Raw genomic sequence first — 21502 nt, 5'->3', positions numbered from 1 at the left:
TTTTGACGTCTCGCCTGATTTACCTAAATCCTCTCCAGGCTTCTCCCTCGTACATCCTCCTCCACCCACCTGGTCTCTCCCTAGACGGGTTTGCGCGAGTGTGAGACCTAGGGCGGGAGAGCGAGATCCGCGAAGGCACAGGGTTGGGAATCGCTAGAGGGAGGTGTGGGACCGGCGAGGAGGGGGCTTCCAGAGGGAAGGGGTGCTGGCAGGCGGAGGGAGTGGTGAGAGGAGGCGGCGGGGGTTGTTGAAGGGGTAGGAGGCGGAGGCCTGGGGACGGCCGCCGAGGCTTCGCCCCATCCGAGCGCTCTTTCTCCAGTCGCGCAGTCTCGAAGCGGCGCGGGCTCGTGGGGGAGTGTCAGGCAGCCTAGGTGCCCGCGGGAGGCAGGCCGGCCCCGGGCGCGCACGCTCGGCGGAGCCCCTGCGCGTCCCGCGCCCGCGCCTGCTGACAGCTGCAGCTGGGCTCGAGCTGTCCGCTCCCAGCTCCTCGGCCTCCGCCCCCTCGGGCTCCCTCCCCTCCGCCCCTACTCCTCCAGCCCCGGTGCGCTAGTTTCGCAACTGCTAGTCTTCTCGCCCCGTGCCCGGCTGTTTTCCATTTCCCGGCCCCTTCTGTCAGAGTACTTTGCCCCCTGCATTTGGGGAGAGGGGCTGGAAAGGGGGCGGGTGGAGCGTCCAGAGGAGAAGGAAGCAAGGGCAGGAGGAGGAGGAGGAAGAGAATCCGCGGACCGTGGGGAGGAGACCCCACGCCACCCTTTCTGGTCATCTCCCCTCCCGCCCCGCCCCTGCGCACACTCCCTCCCGGGCGAGCTACTTTCGGACGAGGAAAGTGAGGGCGGCCCTGGGTGACAGCGCCGCGGGGCCAGTCCCGGGGAAGCCGCGAGTCTGTTCGAGTCTTGTCTGCCGCGCTCCCAGCCAGGCACCGAGGATGGCTTCGACCACAACCTGCACCAGGTTCACGGACGAGTATCAGCTTTTCGAGGAGCTCGGAAAGTAAGCGCCTTTGACCGCATCCGCACGTCCCTTTTCCAGCAGAGGGCGGGTCGCGTTACCCCCGACCCACCGGCCTCCCGCGTGGGGCGAGGGAGTTTGGGAGACCAGAGGAGAGGGAGGAGGGCCAGTGGTGTGGCAGCTCTGAGAAAGGTGCTGCCTTAGCAAGAGGAGGGGACAGAGACGGGAAAAGACCCTCCACCCGGGCTGTGGCCCATTCCGATAATCCTAAACCCACCTTCTCCCGCTCCCCCCACCCTCTTGCACTAGAGACTTAGTGGATTTACGATCCCTGCAGTTGTAACTGTCATCCTGAGAAGTGTGCGAGCGTGCGTGTGTGTGTGTGTGTGTGTGTGTAGAGGAAACAAGAACCCATGTAAAATGCAACATAGATCATGTTTTCTGTAAATAGAGATGCCTCCTGGTTAGCCGGCGTGTCGGCCGTACGACCCACGTACGGATGAGAACTCACTGCCACAGACGGTGCCATATTTATTGATGCCGAAAGTTCAACTTGGCGTAGAGTCTATTTCGCATCCAGTAGTTGTTCTGTCCAGGAAAAGGGTCACCCAAAGGAACTCGACCCCCTGCCCCATATCCACTATTATTCTTTGCACTAGATTATTCGCTCATCATCATCCTTCCTATTGATTTACGTGTACCTCTTCGCATTCTCTGGGAGGATTTATTTATACAGGCAGTGGAAAAGACCTGGAGACCGAGAGAAAGCTTCCCAAGGGTAGCCTAGCGTTGTGTAAAACGACCTCCTTCACCCGACTGACAGAACTACTCGGAGAATTTAAGGAAGGGGACCGGAGACCTCCTGAGGACCTTTGTGCTTAGGGACCTCGGGGCCAAAACGTGAATGTTGATTTATGTAGCATCCAACCCAAATCCAATTCCTCTATCGCTAGTGTCGACTATTACTTATGAAAGGGGTGCGTGTATATGTATGTGGTTGTTTTATACAATTCAAGAAAATGTAATTATCCTTTAAATGTAATGGTAATTATATCCTTATATATTTATATGTTGTCTGCTGTTAAAACATGGAGAATATGTCGGCAGAGCAGCTTAATTCAAATCTCTCCCTTCCCCCAGCTCAAAACAGGGCACAGAGAAATCACCATATCAGGATTTGTTAAACCACACAAATGGTCCCAAGATTTATATTTTAATGAAAACAATCACCATATTTACTTAGCCGGAGCCACATTAATTTTTTTTTCTAACAAAATAAATAGGCAGCAGATTTTTGCTGCTCCTCCTCAGCCATGCTCTTTGCAGGGTTTCTTTCTTTTTTTTTTTTCTCAGAGCATTTGGTGCTGTGTGAGTGTGAATTGTAAAATGTTTTCAAATTTCATGTGCAAACAAGAGCCGTCATAATTGGCAGTTCCTTTCATTTTGTTGATTAATAATGTGTGCTCCCAGTTAAATAAAATTTACTTTTATTCTTCAACATTAAAGAAGGTTTGGGTTTCCAGGAAGAATCGTTCCTTTTCTGGATATTACTGTAGTGTACTGATATTTTATAAATCTCTAAATGCAATAAAAATGCTCAGATTGCTGTAATTTTTTAAAAGGATATCAGAGCTGATTATATTGATGACATATTTATTGGTTTTCAGGGGGGCTTTCTCAGTGGTGAGAAGATGTATGAAAATCCCTACTGGACAAGAATATGCTGCCAAAATTATCAACACCAAAAAGCTTTCTGCTAGGGGTGGGTATTTTCAACCACATATACAGTATATGTTGATTTTGTATTTGTCATGTTGATGTTGGTTCTGTTGTCTGTAGATATATAGTTATAACTGAACTGTAGACTTAGGTGTCTTATTACATTTTGAGATTATTCCTTCCTGAATGCCTCTTGGTATGTATCGTTTAAAAGTAAGTGAACACATAGAATTTTAACAACAAATTTTTAAATAATTAACAACTGTCCTATGAGCAGTAGTACACATAACTATATTTTAAAGCAAATAAGTGTCACTGAGTGCATTTTGCCTTTAGCTCTGCTGTGAAATAACTTTCAGAAATACCCTGGAATGGAAAAATGTAAGTCTCACAACTGTCATTATTCTCTTTTGCTTTTGAAAGGAAAAATAGGTCATAGCTCAGTTGAATCATATTTCAGTTGTAGTTACACTTGAACTTAATTCATCAAGGTATATTTAACAGTAATAGCTTTGGGAGGAAAAATTTATCATTGCTATATTCTAGGAAGTTTAGCTTGATTTTGATGTTTCTGTGTGCAGTCCAGACCTTTACTGAGTGTTCCGCATTGGGCTTCTCATGGACTCCTGTAATGTATTTTACACATGCTTTATAGCCACAGAGATAATTCTTATCATAAAATAGCTGTTGACATACATAAAAAACTTGAAGGCACCTCACTGCATTCTTTCTATTTTGTTGAACTCATGCAAAAGTACTTACACTGAAATGGTAGGCATTCTAATTATTGTGAGCACGTGTCTAAGGTATTTCCATGGGAATTTATGGTTTAATGAAATTTAAATGAAATTAAAATGAACAAAATGCCACAGTATAAGCCCATTTCAGTGACCTGGTTTATTTTAAGTAATGAGAGAAGAAATTCTATTAGGGTTAGATTGCCTCATTTAATTTGTCTTCTAAAAAGTCCTGCTTCCTAGTATCCTGGTATCCTTGTGTTTGGTCTCTGCTGTGATTTTTCCACCCCCATCTGTTACAAATGCTACTTTTAACATATCCTTGAGGTTTAGATTGGCATTTCAGTTTATTCATTTCAGCGAGATTTTGTTGTGATTTCCTTCATCCTATTTTAACAGCACTCTGAGGAAAATCTATGTGCTAAAGTAACCAGTACCATAGCTTCACAGCTTGAGAACTAATAAGAAGCATGTTATGCTCGATTATGTTCCCCTTTCCCTCTTCTCTCCGCAGGAAGGTTTTTAACAGTCAAAGGAGTTGCTAAACTGTAAATGACATTTTAGTTTTTAAAAAGAAAAAAATGAAAATGTGTAATTCTTTCAGTGCTTGTATGTTTTCTTCCTGTGTGCCAGGTACTTTTGGCAAGAGTAGGGGTATCAGTTCTTTTGGAGGCATTACAACACCTATCCGAAATCTCTCAGTGGCTTTAAATTTTCTCTCAAAACAAATCAATCTTATGCTTCACTTTTACTGATTTCCTTAATTAGAGACATCCCTCTTCATCTACCCTAATTCATACTCCCTACGTCAGAAAGGCAAATACATGTGTCTCTGCTCACATACGTTTTATTTTCCTTTCTTCTGCCTCCAGTCTATGGAAGATAAGTCTTCTCTAACCTGATGGGATTCCTTCTTCCTGCCAGTGTTCCTCACCTGCTCATACTCTGCTTTAAAGAACAATCTACACCCAAAGCCACCTTGCCTCATCTGGATTCAATGATTCCAATTACATTTAGGAAAAGTAGGGTGAAGTACTAGAAAACATGCTACTGCTTCTCCAGTTTTCTTTCTTGTGACTTTAGGCAAGTTTCTTTCTTTTTTTTTTTTTTTTTAAGATTTTATTTATTTATTTGACAGAGATAGAGACAGCCAGCAAGAGAGGGAACACAAGCAGGGGGAGTGGGAGAGGAAGAAGCAGGCTCATAGCGGAGGAGCCCGATGTGGGACTCGATCCCAGAACGCTGGGATCACGCCCTGAGCTGAAGGCAGATGCTTAACCGCTGTGCCACCCAGGCGCCCCTTTAGGCAAGTTTCTTAACCTGCCTATGTTAATCCTTCCGAGGAGTGAGGTGGTAAAGAAGCAGGTGTTGGAACTAAATGCCGTGAGCTTAAATTCTGATTCCCCTACCTATTAGCTGTGTAATCTTGGGCAATTTACATATTTTCGATAAGCCTTTTTTTCTCATCTGTAAAATGGAGTAATAACATAACTCTTTCTTTTATAGGGTTTGTGAGGAGTGAATTAATATAGTATAGAAGAGCACCTGATACATAATATGTATTCAATGAATATCAGCTGCTATTATCTCTTGGGTTGTTGCGAAGATCAGATGAGATTATTTACATGAAAGAATGTGAAAATTATAAATTCAGGGGCAGCCTTGATTTAGCTGTGAGAACCCAGTTCGAATCTTGCCTTTACTGCTTAGTGTGTAAATTTGGTTTCGTCACTTACCTTTTCTTGATCTCAGGTTCTTCATCAATAAAATGGGGGAAAAATAAACATAGGATGTAATGGGTTGTTTTGAGGATTCAGTGAATTTTATGAGAATCACTTCTTAACTGCAAAGTACTGAGTCAATTTGACCTATTACTGCACTTGTGAAATATTACAGTACTTTCCTGCAAAACGTTCAATTTATTTTATCACCACAACAATTAGAGCTGCTTATAGCATATTTATACCTTTGAGTGGATATATTTGTTTAAACTATACCCATATTAAGTTATAAACTCTTAAAAAATGCTTTCATTTTTTAATATAACATTTCACAACATTGAGTACATAGGAGGGACTCAGTACAGTGACTAGGATCAAATGTGGCTATTAAATGGTTTTTGGATAAGTTAAATACTTAGTTTATGCCTAAGAACAAGCAAATACTAGATGTAATCTATAAAGTAGTGTATTAAGAGCATATGCTTTAAAATATGAACATTCCTCTAAAAACACTCCCTTCTCAGAATATAATAATCCTTAAAATGATCTTTGCAGAAAATCTTAATATATTTAAAGGGAAATTAAAATGATATGTAAATTAGTATACTTTATTTTCCTTAACGTACTGATTTTTTTTCTTTTGACTGCGCATAGCAGTTTTTGTGGAGCATATAATTTTTTGTACAAATTCTTGTTTGTATTATTTAAAATGTCGTGCCTTTGTAAATCTAAGCTTTAAGCCTGTTTGCTTTAAAGACCAGGCAGGTCCTCCAACTCAAATAATGTTCTTTAAATGTAGAGTTACAACTGAAAAAGAAAGGCCATTGTCAATACATTTAAGACCATGAGGGATTGCCAAAAATTTGGCTATCTTCCTGCCCAAATTTGCACATCCAACTCTACTGTCACCCAGGCATTTTTCTGTGCCTGGATGTTAATGGATTTCCAGCAGACAGTTTCAGTTGCATTTCCTCTCAGCTGTTAGTCACACAGACCATATTTGGGAGACTCAGAGTCTGTTGAAGAATTTCTTCCCTTTTGCATTAACACGTGCAGGCACAGAGCATTCATTATATGATACTGATCAGATAGATTACTTACACTGATACATAATTTGGCTTGTTTTAAAAATGTAGAAAAGTTTCAAACATCTTATACTTTATATGAAATTTCTGTCTTAAGTTTTTCATTAGATGGGACTAGAAGGTATGTTTAATAAATGGTGGTTAGTAATGATTGAATTTTATCTCCTATTTTTACCATGGGAAGTAGAAATTACATCATTTTGGTCCCAGACAAATAGGTTGGTACTTAACAAATGCTAATTTGCTCAGCGGTTTTGATACTTTGTTGATTTTGACATGTTTGTAACTGGAAGGTATTGTCAGGTTATGTGAAGTCCATGAAGGGTTGTGAGTGTAGTTCAGAACCCAGTGGACTGATGGTTCTGATGGCAGATGTCTTTAGAAATAGTATTTGTGATTTATTTCACATTTTAAAGTCTCCCTGTGATAAAAGATTTTTTTATGGTAGTAATGACTTCTTGATGTTCATTTTCCAATGTAATTTTTGATCATTAGAAACCACTTTTTATTACATGGGGTCTGATATGCCACAAGTCATTGTATTTGTAAAATGTAAACTACAATAGAAACTTGAAATAGTATATGCTATTACAAATTTTTCTACTCCCTTGGTAAAGTTAAAAAAAGATTTCATTTTATATTTCTGTAATACTTCACAGATATAACACAATTAAATCATTTGGCATTCTTTGATTTTGCTGCTTTTGTTAATTCCCAAGTTGATGATCTTAGTAGACTATGAATCAGGACTTTATAAAACTACTTGACCATGTACACCAAATTAGGTCTCATCTGTGAAATCTGAATGTTGCATGTATGTCCTTAAATAGTCTTTTTTTATGTTATAATAGAGATGTCAGTAACTAACTCTTGCTACTTTTTTTTTTCTTCCTTGGCATCCAGACAGTCAAGAAATTACTGCAGTTTTTCAGCCTCATGGTTACTTGTCTTAAATTGGAAGCAGAACTGAGATGTTATAGATGAATCAAATTGTTCTGATTATACATTATTGACTTGGCAATTTGGAGCTAATTGGGCAAATTAATATTTTTTGAAAGTTTCTTGGTTTGAGCGGTGCTTTAAGAAGAAACTAGTAAATTATTTTTATTTTTGCATATGGAATTTCTACAGCTCTTTAATTATTGGGCCCCAAAGTGGCATGTATCAATTTTTGCATTTAGTGTCCTTTAGTTATGTTTAGTTGTATTTTCATTCTTACCTGGGTTTTGATATTAGATATCTATTTTCCTCTTTTGGTGAATGAGAATATCAATGTATTCAAACTGGTTAGGAGATAAAAATGTATGTCTGCATTTCTAGGAAATAAATAATCTTTTCTGTATTCCAGCATCATTAAAATAGGCAAACTTAATAAAGAATGTGGTTGTCAGATACCTCACTGTGATATTAGTAACTAGTGTCAAGCTCTACCTGACTGATCATGCAGTAGGAATCGAACACCTGGAGAACCTTCATTGTTTATACAGTTAGATTAATACTTTTCATTTCCTTTGAAATATTGAATCAACTCAGTGTAAAAAATTAAGTTTTAGTAGGAAATTTTTATGGGCCTTTTTAAGGTTAATAATCATGAATTGTTGTAAAGCACATACTAGGATTGTCTTGGGCATTTAACTTCATTGTTAACTAGAATTTTATTTAATTTTTTTAAAAGATTTTATTTATTTATTTGTCAGAGAGAGAGACAGTGAGAAAGGGAACACAAGCAAGGTGAGTGGGAGAAGGAGAAGCAGGCTTCCTGCTGAGCGGGGAGCCTGATTCGGGGCTCGATCCCAGGACCCTGGGATCGTGACTTGAGCCGAAGGCAGATGCTTAACAACTGAGCCACCCAGGTGCCCCATAGAATTTTATTTAATTTTTAAAAGTCTTTTTCTTGGGCTGATACCATGGCAGACCAACTGCTAGTGTCTCTAGGGCTGAGTTATTATTATTATTATTTTTAAACATCTGTCCCTCTGCATTTATTAAGGTATGGTGTGCACCGTGTTTTTTATTATTGACAATTAGTTAATGCTTGTTTAGTAAATTGCACTGCTGTACATTAAGTGGAGTCTTAGCAATATTTTTACTCTAAACAATACCTTTGTAGTAATTTACATTTCTTACTACTTTATAGATTACTAAGCACATTCACACATGTGACCTTATTTTATATATTTTTATTTAATAAATATTGAATGAGTACAGTGGGCAGAGTGTTAGGAAAAGTCAGTCTATCTACACAGATAGACATTATAGAAGGCATAAATGGTGTAAGTCTAGCATGAATAAAGTGCTGTTGATTTTCAAAGGAGGGGAAAGATCATTTCTGCCTGGAGAGATGAAGAGAGGCTTTTATATAATATGGATTTAAATAAATTTTTAAAACTGTAATGCAGATACGGCTCAAGTATCAAAGTCTAAATAAACAATTTGGAGAGATTATTCAGGATATTTCATAAAAAGGACTATGTCTTACACATCTTTTATTTTCTCAGTGCAATGTATAGAGTTGAGTATTTTTTTTGGAAAATATATTTAGAGTTCCAACTTGTGAGAGAAGAAAATGTTTTAATTGCTGCAGTAACATAAAATCAAATTGAAGTTTGACAGTCCCTCTGTGCTGTTTTCTGGAAGGAAAACAGTGTAGCAAAAAATCTTATTAGAACAGTAGGAAAATGATTACAGAAGAATGAAGTGTTTTGGTAAACTTAATTGATTAACTGATTGATAATATCTCAATAAGTTCCTAGGATTATTTCTTCTAAATGATTCACTTGTTGCTGGAAAAAAAAAACAACAAAAAATCCCAAAAACCCAGTCCTGAACCAAAGCACAGAGGTACTGAGAAAGGCATTCTGTTTCTCTGGTGCATCTTGTTTAACCAGTGAAGCACGGAAGGCAAATGTTCGTTGTTTTGTTGTTTCTTCTTAGACAACTACTGTCGTATGTGTCAAATTCATACAAAATGTGGCAAGTGAAAGAAAAATATAAAACTATCAAGTTTTATAAATATTTTATAAAATTTTATAAAATTTATAAATTATAAAACTTAACAGTTTGTTGGAAAAATAATTTAGGGCAGCAAGTCATATAAAGATATACAGATAATATTGTCATGTAATATTTATGTACTGTTAATTACTCTACCTAAGATTCTCTTCTCTTTTTTAGATTACATAGGGATTAAAAAATTTTTATTACATAAAATCTTATATATGAAATTATATTTTATATATTATAAAACAGTAAGCACCCAATAAACCTCCACTCAATAGCTAGAGTATTCCCTCTACTTTTGAAGCTACCTGTGTGTTCCTAGCTGATCTCCATCTCTTGTCTTGCTCCAAGAGTTAATCACTATCTCTTACTTTTTTAGGAGAGAAATCTCTTTTTATTTCTCCATGCCCTGGAACTTTTTAATTAATTGTTTGATTTCAGTTGATCAGTCAGTTACCAATGGAAAATCTATGCTCTCATTATCTAGGTATATGTAATAGTATATGTGTATGTATATGTATTATATTGTACATGCATAAGTTTATGGAATAAACTATTAATTCTCATATTAGTATAGAATTTTACCCTATCCCTTAAGGCTAGGGAAGGCTTAAATTATTTGGAATTTATTGAGTAATAGGAAATTATTTTCTTCCTATGTCTTTTTGAAGCAATTTCATTAATGATGATGCCTACACATTGAAATAAAGCAAGAGCAAGTTATATAAAACTACCTTATTAAAGGTAAATATAGTTAGTGAAAATTAGATTTTTATTCTATCTTATAGAGAAGTTGTAGTGTTGAGATATGCCACATCATGGCATTAGTGTTTAATTTAAAGTTTGATATTTTGTTAAATACTTCTGTGATTTTTGGAGACTGTGTTCCAATAACTTGAATTTCAGCTGTGAAGGGTATTCATCAGTAATCCAGGCCCAAACTGTACTCCTCCTTAGTGGACTCAGTAATTTCCTCCTTCTATGAATGGTCCCATAATTTTCCCGGACTTTCAAGCATGCTTGATTTTCTTTCTTTTCCTTAACCCATCTCAATACTTTCCATCTCTTCCTTTTTCACCAGTCTAACTTGAGCTCTTTTTTTTCTTGCTTCAACTATTTTAAACAGCTTCCTAAACAGATTTTCTAGCTGATGGTTACCATGTTTGTTGTTTGTTTTCATTTGTTCAGTTTATCATTAGACCTTTCAGTACCCGTTGTGCTGGGCATCTTGATTAATTGCAGGGATACGGAGGTGAAAGATAGAGATCTGCCCTCAAGTATTTTGTGGTCTGTTAGTGTGGATGATAGCCTGGCAAGTACAATATAGTTTTTGAGGACTGTAATAGAATCATGCGTAGGGCTTTCATGTAGATACAGGCTGGAGGAGGTGGTTATCACAGATTTCTTGAAGAGATGTGTGATGTGTATTTGAATGGCAGTCGAGCATGGTAGAGGAGGGAGAAATGGTTGTTCAGGCAAAGTAAGCAGCTTGTTCAAAGGAAGGGAGAAAGTCCTGCCTCCACCCTCCAGAAAGAAAGAGTACAGCTGGTGCTGTTCAAATCCCTTAAGACTCCATTGAGGTGCTGCCGCCTCCATGATACTGTCTCGAACTTACTCTCCACCCTTCCTTTCCTTCTCCAGGCTGAAGTGATCCTTTTCTTCCTCCCTTGAATAGCTTTTTCATGTTTCTTAAGCAGCTGATCACATTTCTCCTTTTGTATTTTAGTTACATATGTTGTAGCTTTCAAACATCTTGTGGACATTTTTAAGCTTATCTTTGCATCTGTGCCTGTTATAGTAATTACAATATTGAAGATACTTGTAAATGTTTGTTGAATGAGTGGACAAATGAATGAGTAAGCAAATAAGATTCTGTCTCTAGAAGTAGACATATGCTTAACAAAGGCCTGTGACAGATAAAGTGAAAATTGAGTTGAGACTTCATGTCGAATGGAATACACTAACTATAAAATAATTTTTAATTCATATATTATTTCATTAGTTCCTTGATGACAAATTATGCTTTGTTGGGAAGAGTTTTTTATAATTTAGTAAGTTTTTGAGCAACTATGTGTAAATTCTTATTGCTGTTTTTTACCATGTAATGTAAAGTGGCTCAGTAATAAGGGGTTAACATTTTCATGGTCTGTGTGTACATTAGTACCACTTCAGTAATGCCAGACTCATGGTATCATTACGATATTTTAAATGTTTGGATTTTTAGGTTTCTATCCATTCTCCAGAGGAGCTTACTTTTGACTTATTTTTTAATGAGGCTCATTAAAAAAAAACATTTTGGTGATACTTTATATAGTTTTGGATACACAAATCATAGATATCATTTGCTTATAGAGATTATTTGATTTTTTGTTAAGGCAGTTGGAGGCCAGCTGTTACAACTGCTGTGTCTGTCAATTCAGAAACTTGGTAAAAGGACTAGAAAGTGTGCTTGTTTCGGTGTTGGAAATCCCTTGGGACAATATATGTTTTAAAGCACTTATTTTTGTATTTAGGGGTTTCACAATTCTATAATTTTATGGTGCATGATATATGTGCATATACATCCATATACGCATATATTCACACACATATTTTAAGAAGATATGCTGTTATTTTCATAAAAACATGGAAAATATTTGTGTGTAATTGTGGTAAAAGTGATTTGTGCTTTGTGAAATTAGGTCAGCTGAACATTTTGGCCATTTTGTAGAAATTTTATCCATGATGAATTTTTTAGTAAAGTAAGTAGTATATGCTTTTATATTAAAGATTATATATGCATTAATATTTGCTAGGTACAGGGAGAATTGTATATTTTGGACATATCTCTGAAATAAATTTTTAATTATTCATTACCAATTTGTATAAGTACATTAAAAATTGTATCATGAAATATATGCATACTAATTCTGCAATCCGGAGAAATCCAGAAAAACAGAAAGAAGACAACATATTCATAGTTCAGTTTTCCCAGTCCCTGTTGAGGTTTATCTTTTTTTTTTTTTAATTGGTCAGAATACTGAACTAAAATATAGTTTTGTGTCTTGCTTTTTTGCTTAATATTTTAAAATTTCTCTGTTACTATAAATCCTTTGAATTCCTAATAACTGAATTATACTTCACTGAGTAAAACATTAGTGTATTTAGTATTTTTAGTTTTTAAAAAAAATTTTGCCTCTTATTATGGCAACTGACAAAATAGTAAACATTGTTTGGTAAAACTTTTTCATATTTCTGATTCTTAGGAAATACTCACAAAGGAGAAGTCATGGGTTAGAAGATGTAATATCAAAATTTTTGATGCATTATTGCCAGATTGCATTCTACAAGTTAGTACATTTCCATCACTGACATTCAATTATGCTAGTGAAAGTGAATTTTGGGGAGCATGATTCTAAATTTCAGTTTACTTACCTTCTTCCAGACCCTCTGCTAGGTGTGGCTAAACAAAGGTACAAAGGTAACGTCCTTCATCTCAAGGTGAAGTAGATGTGGAGTCAAGTAAATTACCATACAGGTTGATAAGTGTCACAATGGAAGTGTTTACTCATTCTGAGGCATAAGGACATAACTGTTGGATTGGTGAAAGATAAGAGAAGGGAAGACTTCCTAGAGAAGTTGATATTGAACTGGGTTTTGAAAATAACCAGTTTTGAATTTAAAGATGGGCAGAAGAGATAACAAATTAATAGGAAATTAGTTTAAAAATTCATGAGATGGGCACTTGGGTGGCTCAGTTGGTTAAGCATCCAGCTCTTGATTTCGGCTCAGGTCATGATCTCAGGGTCCTGGGGACTGAGCCCTGATTCCGGCTTCATGCTCAGCTCAGCGTCTGCTTGAGATGCTCTCTTTTTGCCCCTCCCCCTACTCATGCTCTCTCTCGATGTCTCTCTAAAATAAATAAAATCTCTAAAAAATAAAAAGAATCATGAGAAATGAGGTAATCAGGAAGTGTCAGTAAAGAGCGAACTTAAAAGAAGATAGATGAATACTTTTTTACCCAGAGTGACTGACTTATCGTGTATAAATTTTCTCAAAAGCATGCAAAAAACTGATGAAAAGAGATGTAAAATTTTTTTTTTTGCAGAGAATTATTGAGTACAGCAAGATATTAAATAAGGTGGGTTGTGGGATTTTACAGCCCTGAGTCATTAGGGATGAACAGCTGATAAGAGAGGAATAGCAACTTCTTATCAACCGCATGTTTTGTTTTATTTAGCTCTGGGGCAATACAAAAAAAAAAAGTGACTAAGTGGAAGATAAAGGAGAGGAGGATAATTAGAGGTGTTTTTTTAAAAAAAATTATTATCAACCAGTATTATAAAAGTGCCCTCGGGAATCCCATTGGTGTTTATAAACAAGAAAAGTTAGTCTCTTTAGCTGCGATATTAGATTAATGACTGTTGGAAAAAATGTTTGTAGGTTTCTGTTCAAAACCAAAAGTAAGATGTTTAAAATTCTTTGCCTGAATTCCCAGTGTTTGGATTAGTACCTGGTACCCTTCACAGATATGTATTGAATAAAATGAATGAATGCATGACTTCCAAACTGCATAATTTCATGATTAATGAATATACTTTAGGGACCCAGAACTTTTAGCAGTAAGATTTGTATACATTATTTCCAACTATTGCCTTTTCAAAGAAATGTTTTAAGAAAAGCTCACAATTGCACAGATTAATTCTGTGATATAATTTAGCACAAATTGATGGGTGGAAAACAGTCATTTATTCCCATCATTAAATAATGGGAATTTACTCATTTACTAATTTACTACTTAGAAGATAACTTCAGTTTAGATAATCTTCCTAGCTAACTTCAGTCATGCAATATGTTCTCTCCATTTTTTTTTTTAAAGATTTTATTTATTTGACAGAGATAGAGACAGCCAGCAAGAGAGGGAACACAAGCAGGGGGAGTGGGAGAGGAAGAAGCAGGCTCATAGCAGAGGAGCCCCATGCGGGGCTCGATCCCATAACTCTGGGATCACGCCCTGAGCCGAAGGCGGACGCTTAACCGCTGTGCCACCCAGGCACCCCACGTTCTCTCCATTTTTAAACAGATCTTAAAGCTGTAAAAAAATAAAAATAAAAAAAAAGATTTCCCTAGTTTATTACTATTAAGGACTGTATAGGTCAAAGGAAGAAATACTGTTTCACTTTCTCTCTCTGTAATATATAAAATTCATGGTAGAATATTTTGGAGTTGAGGTAGGAGCTTTGTTGAGTAGAAAATCTTCTATCGGCATCAAAAGCAGTGATTCAAGTTTGATATAGTTATTAGAATGTAGGTTGGAAAATATTCTAATTCCAGATTGCAAGCGGAAATTTCAGGGTCAAAGTCCACTTCTGTTCTCTTGAGTGAGAGAGGCCATTTTTTCATTCTAGTAGAATTGGAGAGGGCAAAGAAAAAACTGTCAAAGAGAAAAGTTTGCTTTCTGTAAATAGGGTCGAGGCTTTTCTCTAATATTTATGTGATCTGGAAATTATTTTTGGAAAAAACCTTTGGGTTGACTGCTTCCTATGCATCTTTATGTTCAGGAAAAGGGCAAACAAAATTGTTAACCTTAAATTGGTTTGAAAGAAAAAAATATATTTTATGTTGACAACCAATTACTGGATTACCTGTAGCTTTGTATCATAGTATCTGTATTCTGCCAATGACATAATAGAGAGTCCTAAGGCATGAACAGGGATGGCTGAAGGATCACTGGGATAGGTTATCTTTTAAAGTAGTGATGATTTTTAAAAATCGAGTCCATATTTGTTGAACTTTTATAAACTTTACTAGGTAGAGACTTTAAGGTATATGTTTTGAATAATCCAAATAGAATCAATCCAAACTTAGAAAGACCAGCATTAGAAATATTCCATGAACACACACAAGGTCAGTTTTAAAAATAGAGCTTAGCTTTGAGAGGATAATTTCTCCCCACCTTGCATGTAAAAGAAGTGTTGGGGAGGAGGAGTGTGAAATGAGTCTTTTGAAAAATTCTCATATTTAGCATCTTTCATTCAAAGATCTTAAGACATTCCGTAATGAGTCTCCTAGTACTTCTGGGGTGTGGGTAAGGGACATTCAGGGATTCTTGTGCCCAGTGCTGTAAGGCCTACCATCCCCAAGTGACATGTTGCAGCTGTTTGATGGTGCACATCACAGTCCCTCCAGAGCAGGGGGTGGAGTGAGGCGGGGTGGGGGGGGTGGGGGGGTGGAATGGAGGAGGCAGTATTACCCAGCTGAAGGAGCATAGGGGCTTAGGTAGTAAGGAGTTAATTACCTAATTTATAATTTGGTTAAGTCTCTGGGTCAGTAGCCTTATTCCTACAAAAATATTCTATTTTTAAAACATTTGATATCCTACTTTATCCCCAAGAAAATAAACTCTACCTCACTTTTCATTTGTGTGACTATGTACCTTTAGAAGTTTAACATTTAATAGTGAGGAATATAATAGTTAATATGTACTGTTGCTGAGGAAAGAAAGCAAGGTTAACATTTTCTTTAAAGGATAATAGAAGAGTACCATTTGTATTATTCTTGGGCAAAGCAAGCTGTAAGGGTCATGGAAATAATGAAACACGGTCCGTTCCCACAAAGAATTTACAGCCTGGTTCGGAGAATAGGAGACACATAATTATAGAAGAGATAAAGACGAGTAGCAGAAGGATGTAATATGATGATTCAGTGTACCAAAATGACATTTACTTGTGGAAACAAGCAAAGTAATATTGAGGAAATAGAAATTAAGGTGGGTGGATAGAAGGAAGGAAGAAGAACAAAGACACTGGGGTACAGGAAGCCACTTAACATTCAGGGAAGAACCAAAAATACCTATTTGAGCAAAAGATAGATAATGTGGGGGCGTCAGGGTGGCTCAGTGGGTTAAGCATCTGGCTTCAGCTCAGGTCATGATCTCAGAGTCCTAGGATGGAGTCCTCTGTTGGGCTCCCTGCTCAGCAAGGAGTCTGTTTCTCCTTTTCCCTCTGCCCCTCCCCCCACTCTTGGTCTCTCTTGCTCTCAAATCTTAAAAAAAAAAAAATCATCTGTGGGAAATCAGGAAAAAAAGCTTAGGGGTGCCTGTGTGGCACAGTCAGTTAAGCGCCCAACTCTTGGTTTCAGCTTAGGTCATGATTTCAGGGTCATAATCTCAGGGTCATAATCTCAGGTTTGTGAGTTGGGAGTCCCCTGTTGTATAGGGCTCTGCACTCAGGGGGAAGTGTGCTTGACTCTCTCCCTCTCTCTCTGCCCCTCCCCCTTGCATGCACGCATGCTCCCTCTCTCTCTCCCTCTCAAATCTTTTAAAAGAATAAGAGCTTAAAACCATGTAAAGTGTTTGATTGCCAAGCTGAGACTATTGTCTTAAATATAGTGAAGACGGGTTAAAGAGGGCATCTAGGACATTACTTGGCAGCAGTGAATAAGCAGGATGGATTGGCAAAGAGTATGAGATACTGAGTTCTGAAACCTTAAGGGTATGATATGATATGAAAGGATAAGGAAGAGAGAGGACACAAGGATAACTGAGGTTTGAAGTTTCAATAATGGGGCATGTTGTAATTTTCACATAACGAATTTAGAAGTCAGAATCAACTAATCTGGATAAAGATGATGAATTGACATGTGTTTGACGTACAAGCAGTATATTCAGATTGAAAGCTTGAAAAGACCGTTGAAAATTCGGTGTGATCCTTGAGAAAGGACTCAGGAAGCAGGGGGTATACTGTATTGGTCAAGAGCATTGGCTCTGAAATCAGATGGCTAGGATTCAAGGCCTGGCTCTACTACTTCCTAGTCCTTGTGATCTTGGGCAAACTTCCGGATTTCTCCAAGCCTTGGTTTCCTTATCTATAAAACAGCAATAATCAATTTAGCTACTATTTGTGATTTGTCTGCACAGAGTTGGTAGTAAAAGCCATACTAGTGGGAAAGGTCAGAAAGGAGAGAACATAGAAAGTAAAGCATAGAGAGCCTAGGACAGTGGTATGGGGGAATACAGTTTAATGGATGAAAGGAAGTAGGACTAGTGTAAGAGAAATAGAAAGATATGTTAAAAAAGGAGGAAACCAGGAGAGTTCAGTGCTTTGACTCTGAGGGAGAGAAGTTTTGCAAAGGAGGGGATGCTAATAACGTTCAGTGTGATTGAAAAGTAGAGAGAAATGAAGACTGAAAAGGCCTTGGGTTTTCATTTGGCAGAAATTTCAATAGTGTTCAGGAAGAGATCATGAGGATTGGGTCAATTTGTTATTCATCTCTACAGTCTTGTAACTGAGTATATAGCATGAAATATAATAGGTGTTTAATAAGTATTTGCTGAAGGGATAAAGAAAAATTATTTCTTGGGATTAAAGAATAAATGGAGATAACATGAAAAACCTTGCTTGTTTAAAAACAGGAAAAAAGAGACAGACATACTCACCAGTACTTCCAGGGATTAGCCAGGTCAAGGGAATTAACTTTGGTGATAAATAAAGCTGAAGCTTATTAGGAGGAAGAGGAACAAAAATCAGTAAGGAATACAAAGACTGATAATGGAAGGCAAAAGTGTAAAATTTATTGGGCAGTCATGGAGACTGTTGGGTGTTAGGGGGAACAGATTGTTTAGGAAGAAAGACATTCTTCCTGGAGAGATAGCAGGATAGAGGAGAATGAGAAGGTAGCACACATGCTGAGATGATTTGAGATGGAGAAGAAGACCATTACAGTTCAGCTGAGATTAATAGAAATAGAAGTAGGATTGAGAACTTGGAGAGAACATATTTGTTATGGTCTTGGGGTTTGTAGAGAAGAGTCCACCAAAAGCATTATGCAGGGGATCATTAACAGGTATAGCTAACATGAATCTAGCCCCATAGTGACCATAGAGGTGCCTAGGAACCCATCAGGGCTTGACAAAGTGAGACTACAGGGATCCTGGCACTTTTTAAACATTTAAGGAGAAAAAGCCTTTTTAAAAAACTCATTAATGTTCCTTAGTTTGTATAGCTAGTAAGAATAGAGCGGCTAGAATTTAAAACCCAACCCTAGGTAATCGCACAAGCCCTTGCCACTGTCATTCTATTTTGTTCTCTCTGGGCACATCCAGCAGGAGAGATGAGGTAGGGAGGCAGTTAGAAAGCAGAAGCTTGGGAAGAAATTTTTATTCTACAAGAATGACAGAATAATTCCATTTAGGAATGTTTGGTAGCAGATTTCTTTTTTTATCTGAAAGAGAAGCCTGGGGGATCTTCAATTCAGAATCTAAATTTCCCTTATTTCTATTCAATTTCATTCAATTTCTCTGCATAAACAAAAGCCTCTGCAGGCAGCTCTTAATGGTTCAGAGTTGTACATAATTTCATCAGTAGGAAGGCACTGTTTACGTAGATCAGGAATATGAAAAAAAACTGTAAAGACATAAGCTAGTTCATTTTAGATGTTTTATTACCAAAGTTTGTAAGGTTTATCATTGTGAATATTTTATTTCATGTGTGCCTTGCTTACTTTCCTATCTCCGTATCTCTGGTTCATTGACTATGATGATAAGGACTTTGGTTTGACAACTTTTCCCCAAAGCATTGGTATTCTTAATAATTTTCTTAAAAGTCTGTGTCATTTTTAGATTTGGCTTTTCTAAGTTCATTGAAAAGCAAAGCTTTCTTTGCTCCCTGAGAAAAGCAATGAACCCAACAATTGTTATCAAGGTAGATGTGATCAGAATGTGTGTCATTTTTTTATTTTGCATAAAATTTTTATCTGCTCCCTTATTCATTTTCTCATTCTTTCTCCCTTGAACATTACTGTTGATGTTTAATACATAATTACTCCTACTTTTCTGTCCCACTACCACCCGATTTCTCATAAAGTAAATTGTCTTGCGTTCAGACTTTTAAATTCTAGAAAAGAAAACATCTTTACAACTTTCTCAGTTATTAGCTTTTGTGTAATAATTGGAAATTTTATGTTTTTTATTCTGATGCTTTTGTAGCCCTCAACTTTGTTTCTTTATTCTCATAATATCTCGTGTCTTATCTTACCCTCATTATATCAGTCATCGTTAATTTATTAATTCGTTCACTCACTTATTTAACAAATACTTTCTGAGCAGCTGCTATGTACAGCTACAGTTCTTGATTTTGGGAGATATGGAGGTGAGCAAATTTGATATAGGAGAGGCTGAAAGAATCATCTCGATAGATAAGTGCTATGAAGTAAATAAAAAGGGCTACAAGTTAGTGACCTAAAGTGAGGTTACTTTAGATAGGCTTCTCTGAGGATGTAACATTTGAGCTGAGGCATTAATGATGAGAAGAAGCAAACCATGAGAAAATATGAGGGAAGAAAATTCTAGGCCAAAGGACCAAGGTGACAGCGAGCTTGCAGAGGGATAGAAAGAAAGTAGTCATAGCTGGAGTGTAATTAGCAAGGAGGAAAGAAGCATACAATGATCTTGGGAGGTAGGCAGAGGACAGATTGGGTAGAGTCCTTTGGGCAGTGTTAGGGAATTTGGAACTTATTTTAAAAGCAGTCAGCCATTTTGAGGATGTGCAGCAGGGAAGTCGTGTGACCAGCTTTTGGCTTTAGAAAGTCTCTAGCTGCCAGGTGGAGGATAAATTATAAGGATACGTGAATGGGAACAAGACTAGGAGAGTCTTGCAGTCTGGAAGATGTGAAGGTAGGGGAGAAGATATTTTTTGGAAGGAGAAAATATAGGACTTGGTACTGGAAAGATTGTGAGATATGAAAGAAAATGAAGAGTCATGGCTACAGGACTTACGGCTGACTCAACTATCTAATGGTGGTGCTGTTAACTGAGATGGAAAATAGTGGAGTAGAATTAGATTGTGGTGGGAAATCAGGAGTTAAGATTTTGACATTAAATGTGACTCATCAACCCCAAAAGAAACCTCTTACTTTTAGCAGTTATTCCCCATTCTTGCTTCTCCTCCTCTCCCTCAACTCCAGGCAACCAACTAATCTATTTCTTTATAGATTCATTGTTTTTTCTAGGCATTTCATATTAAGTAGAATCATACATTATATAGCCTTCTGTGATTGGCTTCTTTCATTTAGCATAATTTTTTCAAGGTTCATTCATGTTGTAGCACACTTTATTATTGAATAATGTTCTGTCTTATGGATATAGCACATTTTGTTTATTCATCCATCAGTTGATAAACATTTGGTTTATTTCCACTTTCCAGCCACTATGAATAATGCTGCTATGAGCATTTGTGTCCCGAGTTTTTTGTATAGACCTATGTTTTTATTTGTCTTGCATATATACCTAGGAATGGGGGAAATACTATATCCATGCAGGCGCGTGCGCACACACACACACACACGCACACATTGAAGAAATGCAAAGTGAAGAGTTTATGACATAGATAGTACCCTATAGTTATAGTGTAATATAAGAATTATTGATTATTAACCTGATTCATTTGCATTATGACACATGTACATGTAACAAATAGGTAACAAAGTATTGTAATTTAGATATTTTGATGTGAGAAAAAAATTGAAATAAAGTTTCAGTGTAAGAAAGTGAATTATGATCATGTGTAGGAATAGAGATATCACACCAAGTAAGAAGATTTTTATTAACCATTATTTTAAAATAACTGTGCCCAGAGTTGAAAGGAACATCTGTTTCATGTCAAAGAATCATCAATCCAATCTGTCAATTCCTGTGTGATCTCTTTTTTTTTTTTTTTTAAAGATTTTATTTATTTGACAGAGATAGAGACAGCCAGCGAGAGAGGGAACACAAGCAGGGGGAGTGGGAGAGGAAGAAGCAGGCTCATAGCGGAGGAGCCTGATGTGGGGCTCGATCCCATAACGCTGGGATCACACCCTGAGCCGAAGGCAGACGTCCAACCGCTGTGCCACCCAGGCGCCCCCCTGTATGATCTCTTTACTCATGGTCGCTGTTACTAGAAAGAATTTGGCATGGGGATCATTATTTGTATCATGGGTTTTTGTTAGAATATTGATGCAGATGGGTATTTTTCTGTTGATTGAAGGGAAAGTGTGATTAAATTCTTATCCTAGACCTGCCCCTTCTGTCCCTCCTTTGTCAGAGAGGTGCTTATTTCTGCACATTACTTTCCAGCCTGAGATACATACTCATAGTCTGTTGACACTGGTATAAAATTTGCTAGGATTTTTACTTTTGGGGTGGGAACTGTTTTGGGGAGTGATTGAGGTGACAGGGGCCATGAGGGCTGAGATAAGTAGGTTGAAGTTGTCTTTCACTAAAACCCTAGATTAGCTGATAATCAGAAGTTTCATTTTCACCTTCTACATTGAAAAG

At 37.5% G+C, this 21502-nt stretch overlaps 1 protein-coding gene across 13 annotated transcripts in view; it reads left to right on the top strand.

Annotated features, from left to right (window-relative positions):
- Positions 1-351: 351 nt before the first annotated feature.
- CAMK2D (calcium/calmodulin dependent protein kinase II delta) overlaps positions 352-21502 on the top strand; it is a 312574-nt gene continuing 291423 nt past the window's right edge. For 3 of the 13 annotated variants that reach the window (XM_008689451.2, XM_008689453.2, XM_040626266.1), the window contains exons 1-2: positions 362-990; positions 2616-2710. In XM_008689451.2, coding sequence (XP_008687673.1) covers positions 926-990; positions 2616-2710 — 160 coding nt within the window. In that variant the 5' untranslated portion in view covers positions 362-925. Of the gene's footprint in view, positions 991-2615; positions 2711-21502 lie in introns of all 13 variants that reach the window. The other 10 variants (XM_008689455.2, XM_040626265.1, XM_008689452.2 and 7 more) reach the window with 8 other exon arrangements.

This window comes from Ursus maritimus, unplaced genomic scaffold (assembly GCF_017311325.1).
Source record: "Ursus maritimus isolate PB19 unplaced genomic scaffold, ASM1731132v1 scaffold_11, whole genome shotgun sequence".
NCBI classification, from domain to species: Eukaryota; Metazoa; Chordata; class Mammalia; order Carnivora; family Ursidae; genus Ursus; species Ursus maritimus.
The sequence above is the reverse complement of the archived record's forward strand: the minus strand, read 5'-3'. Positions and strand labels throughout refer to the sequence as shown.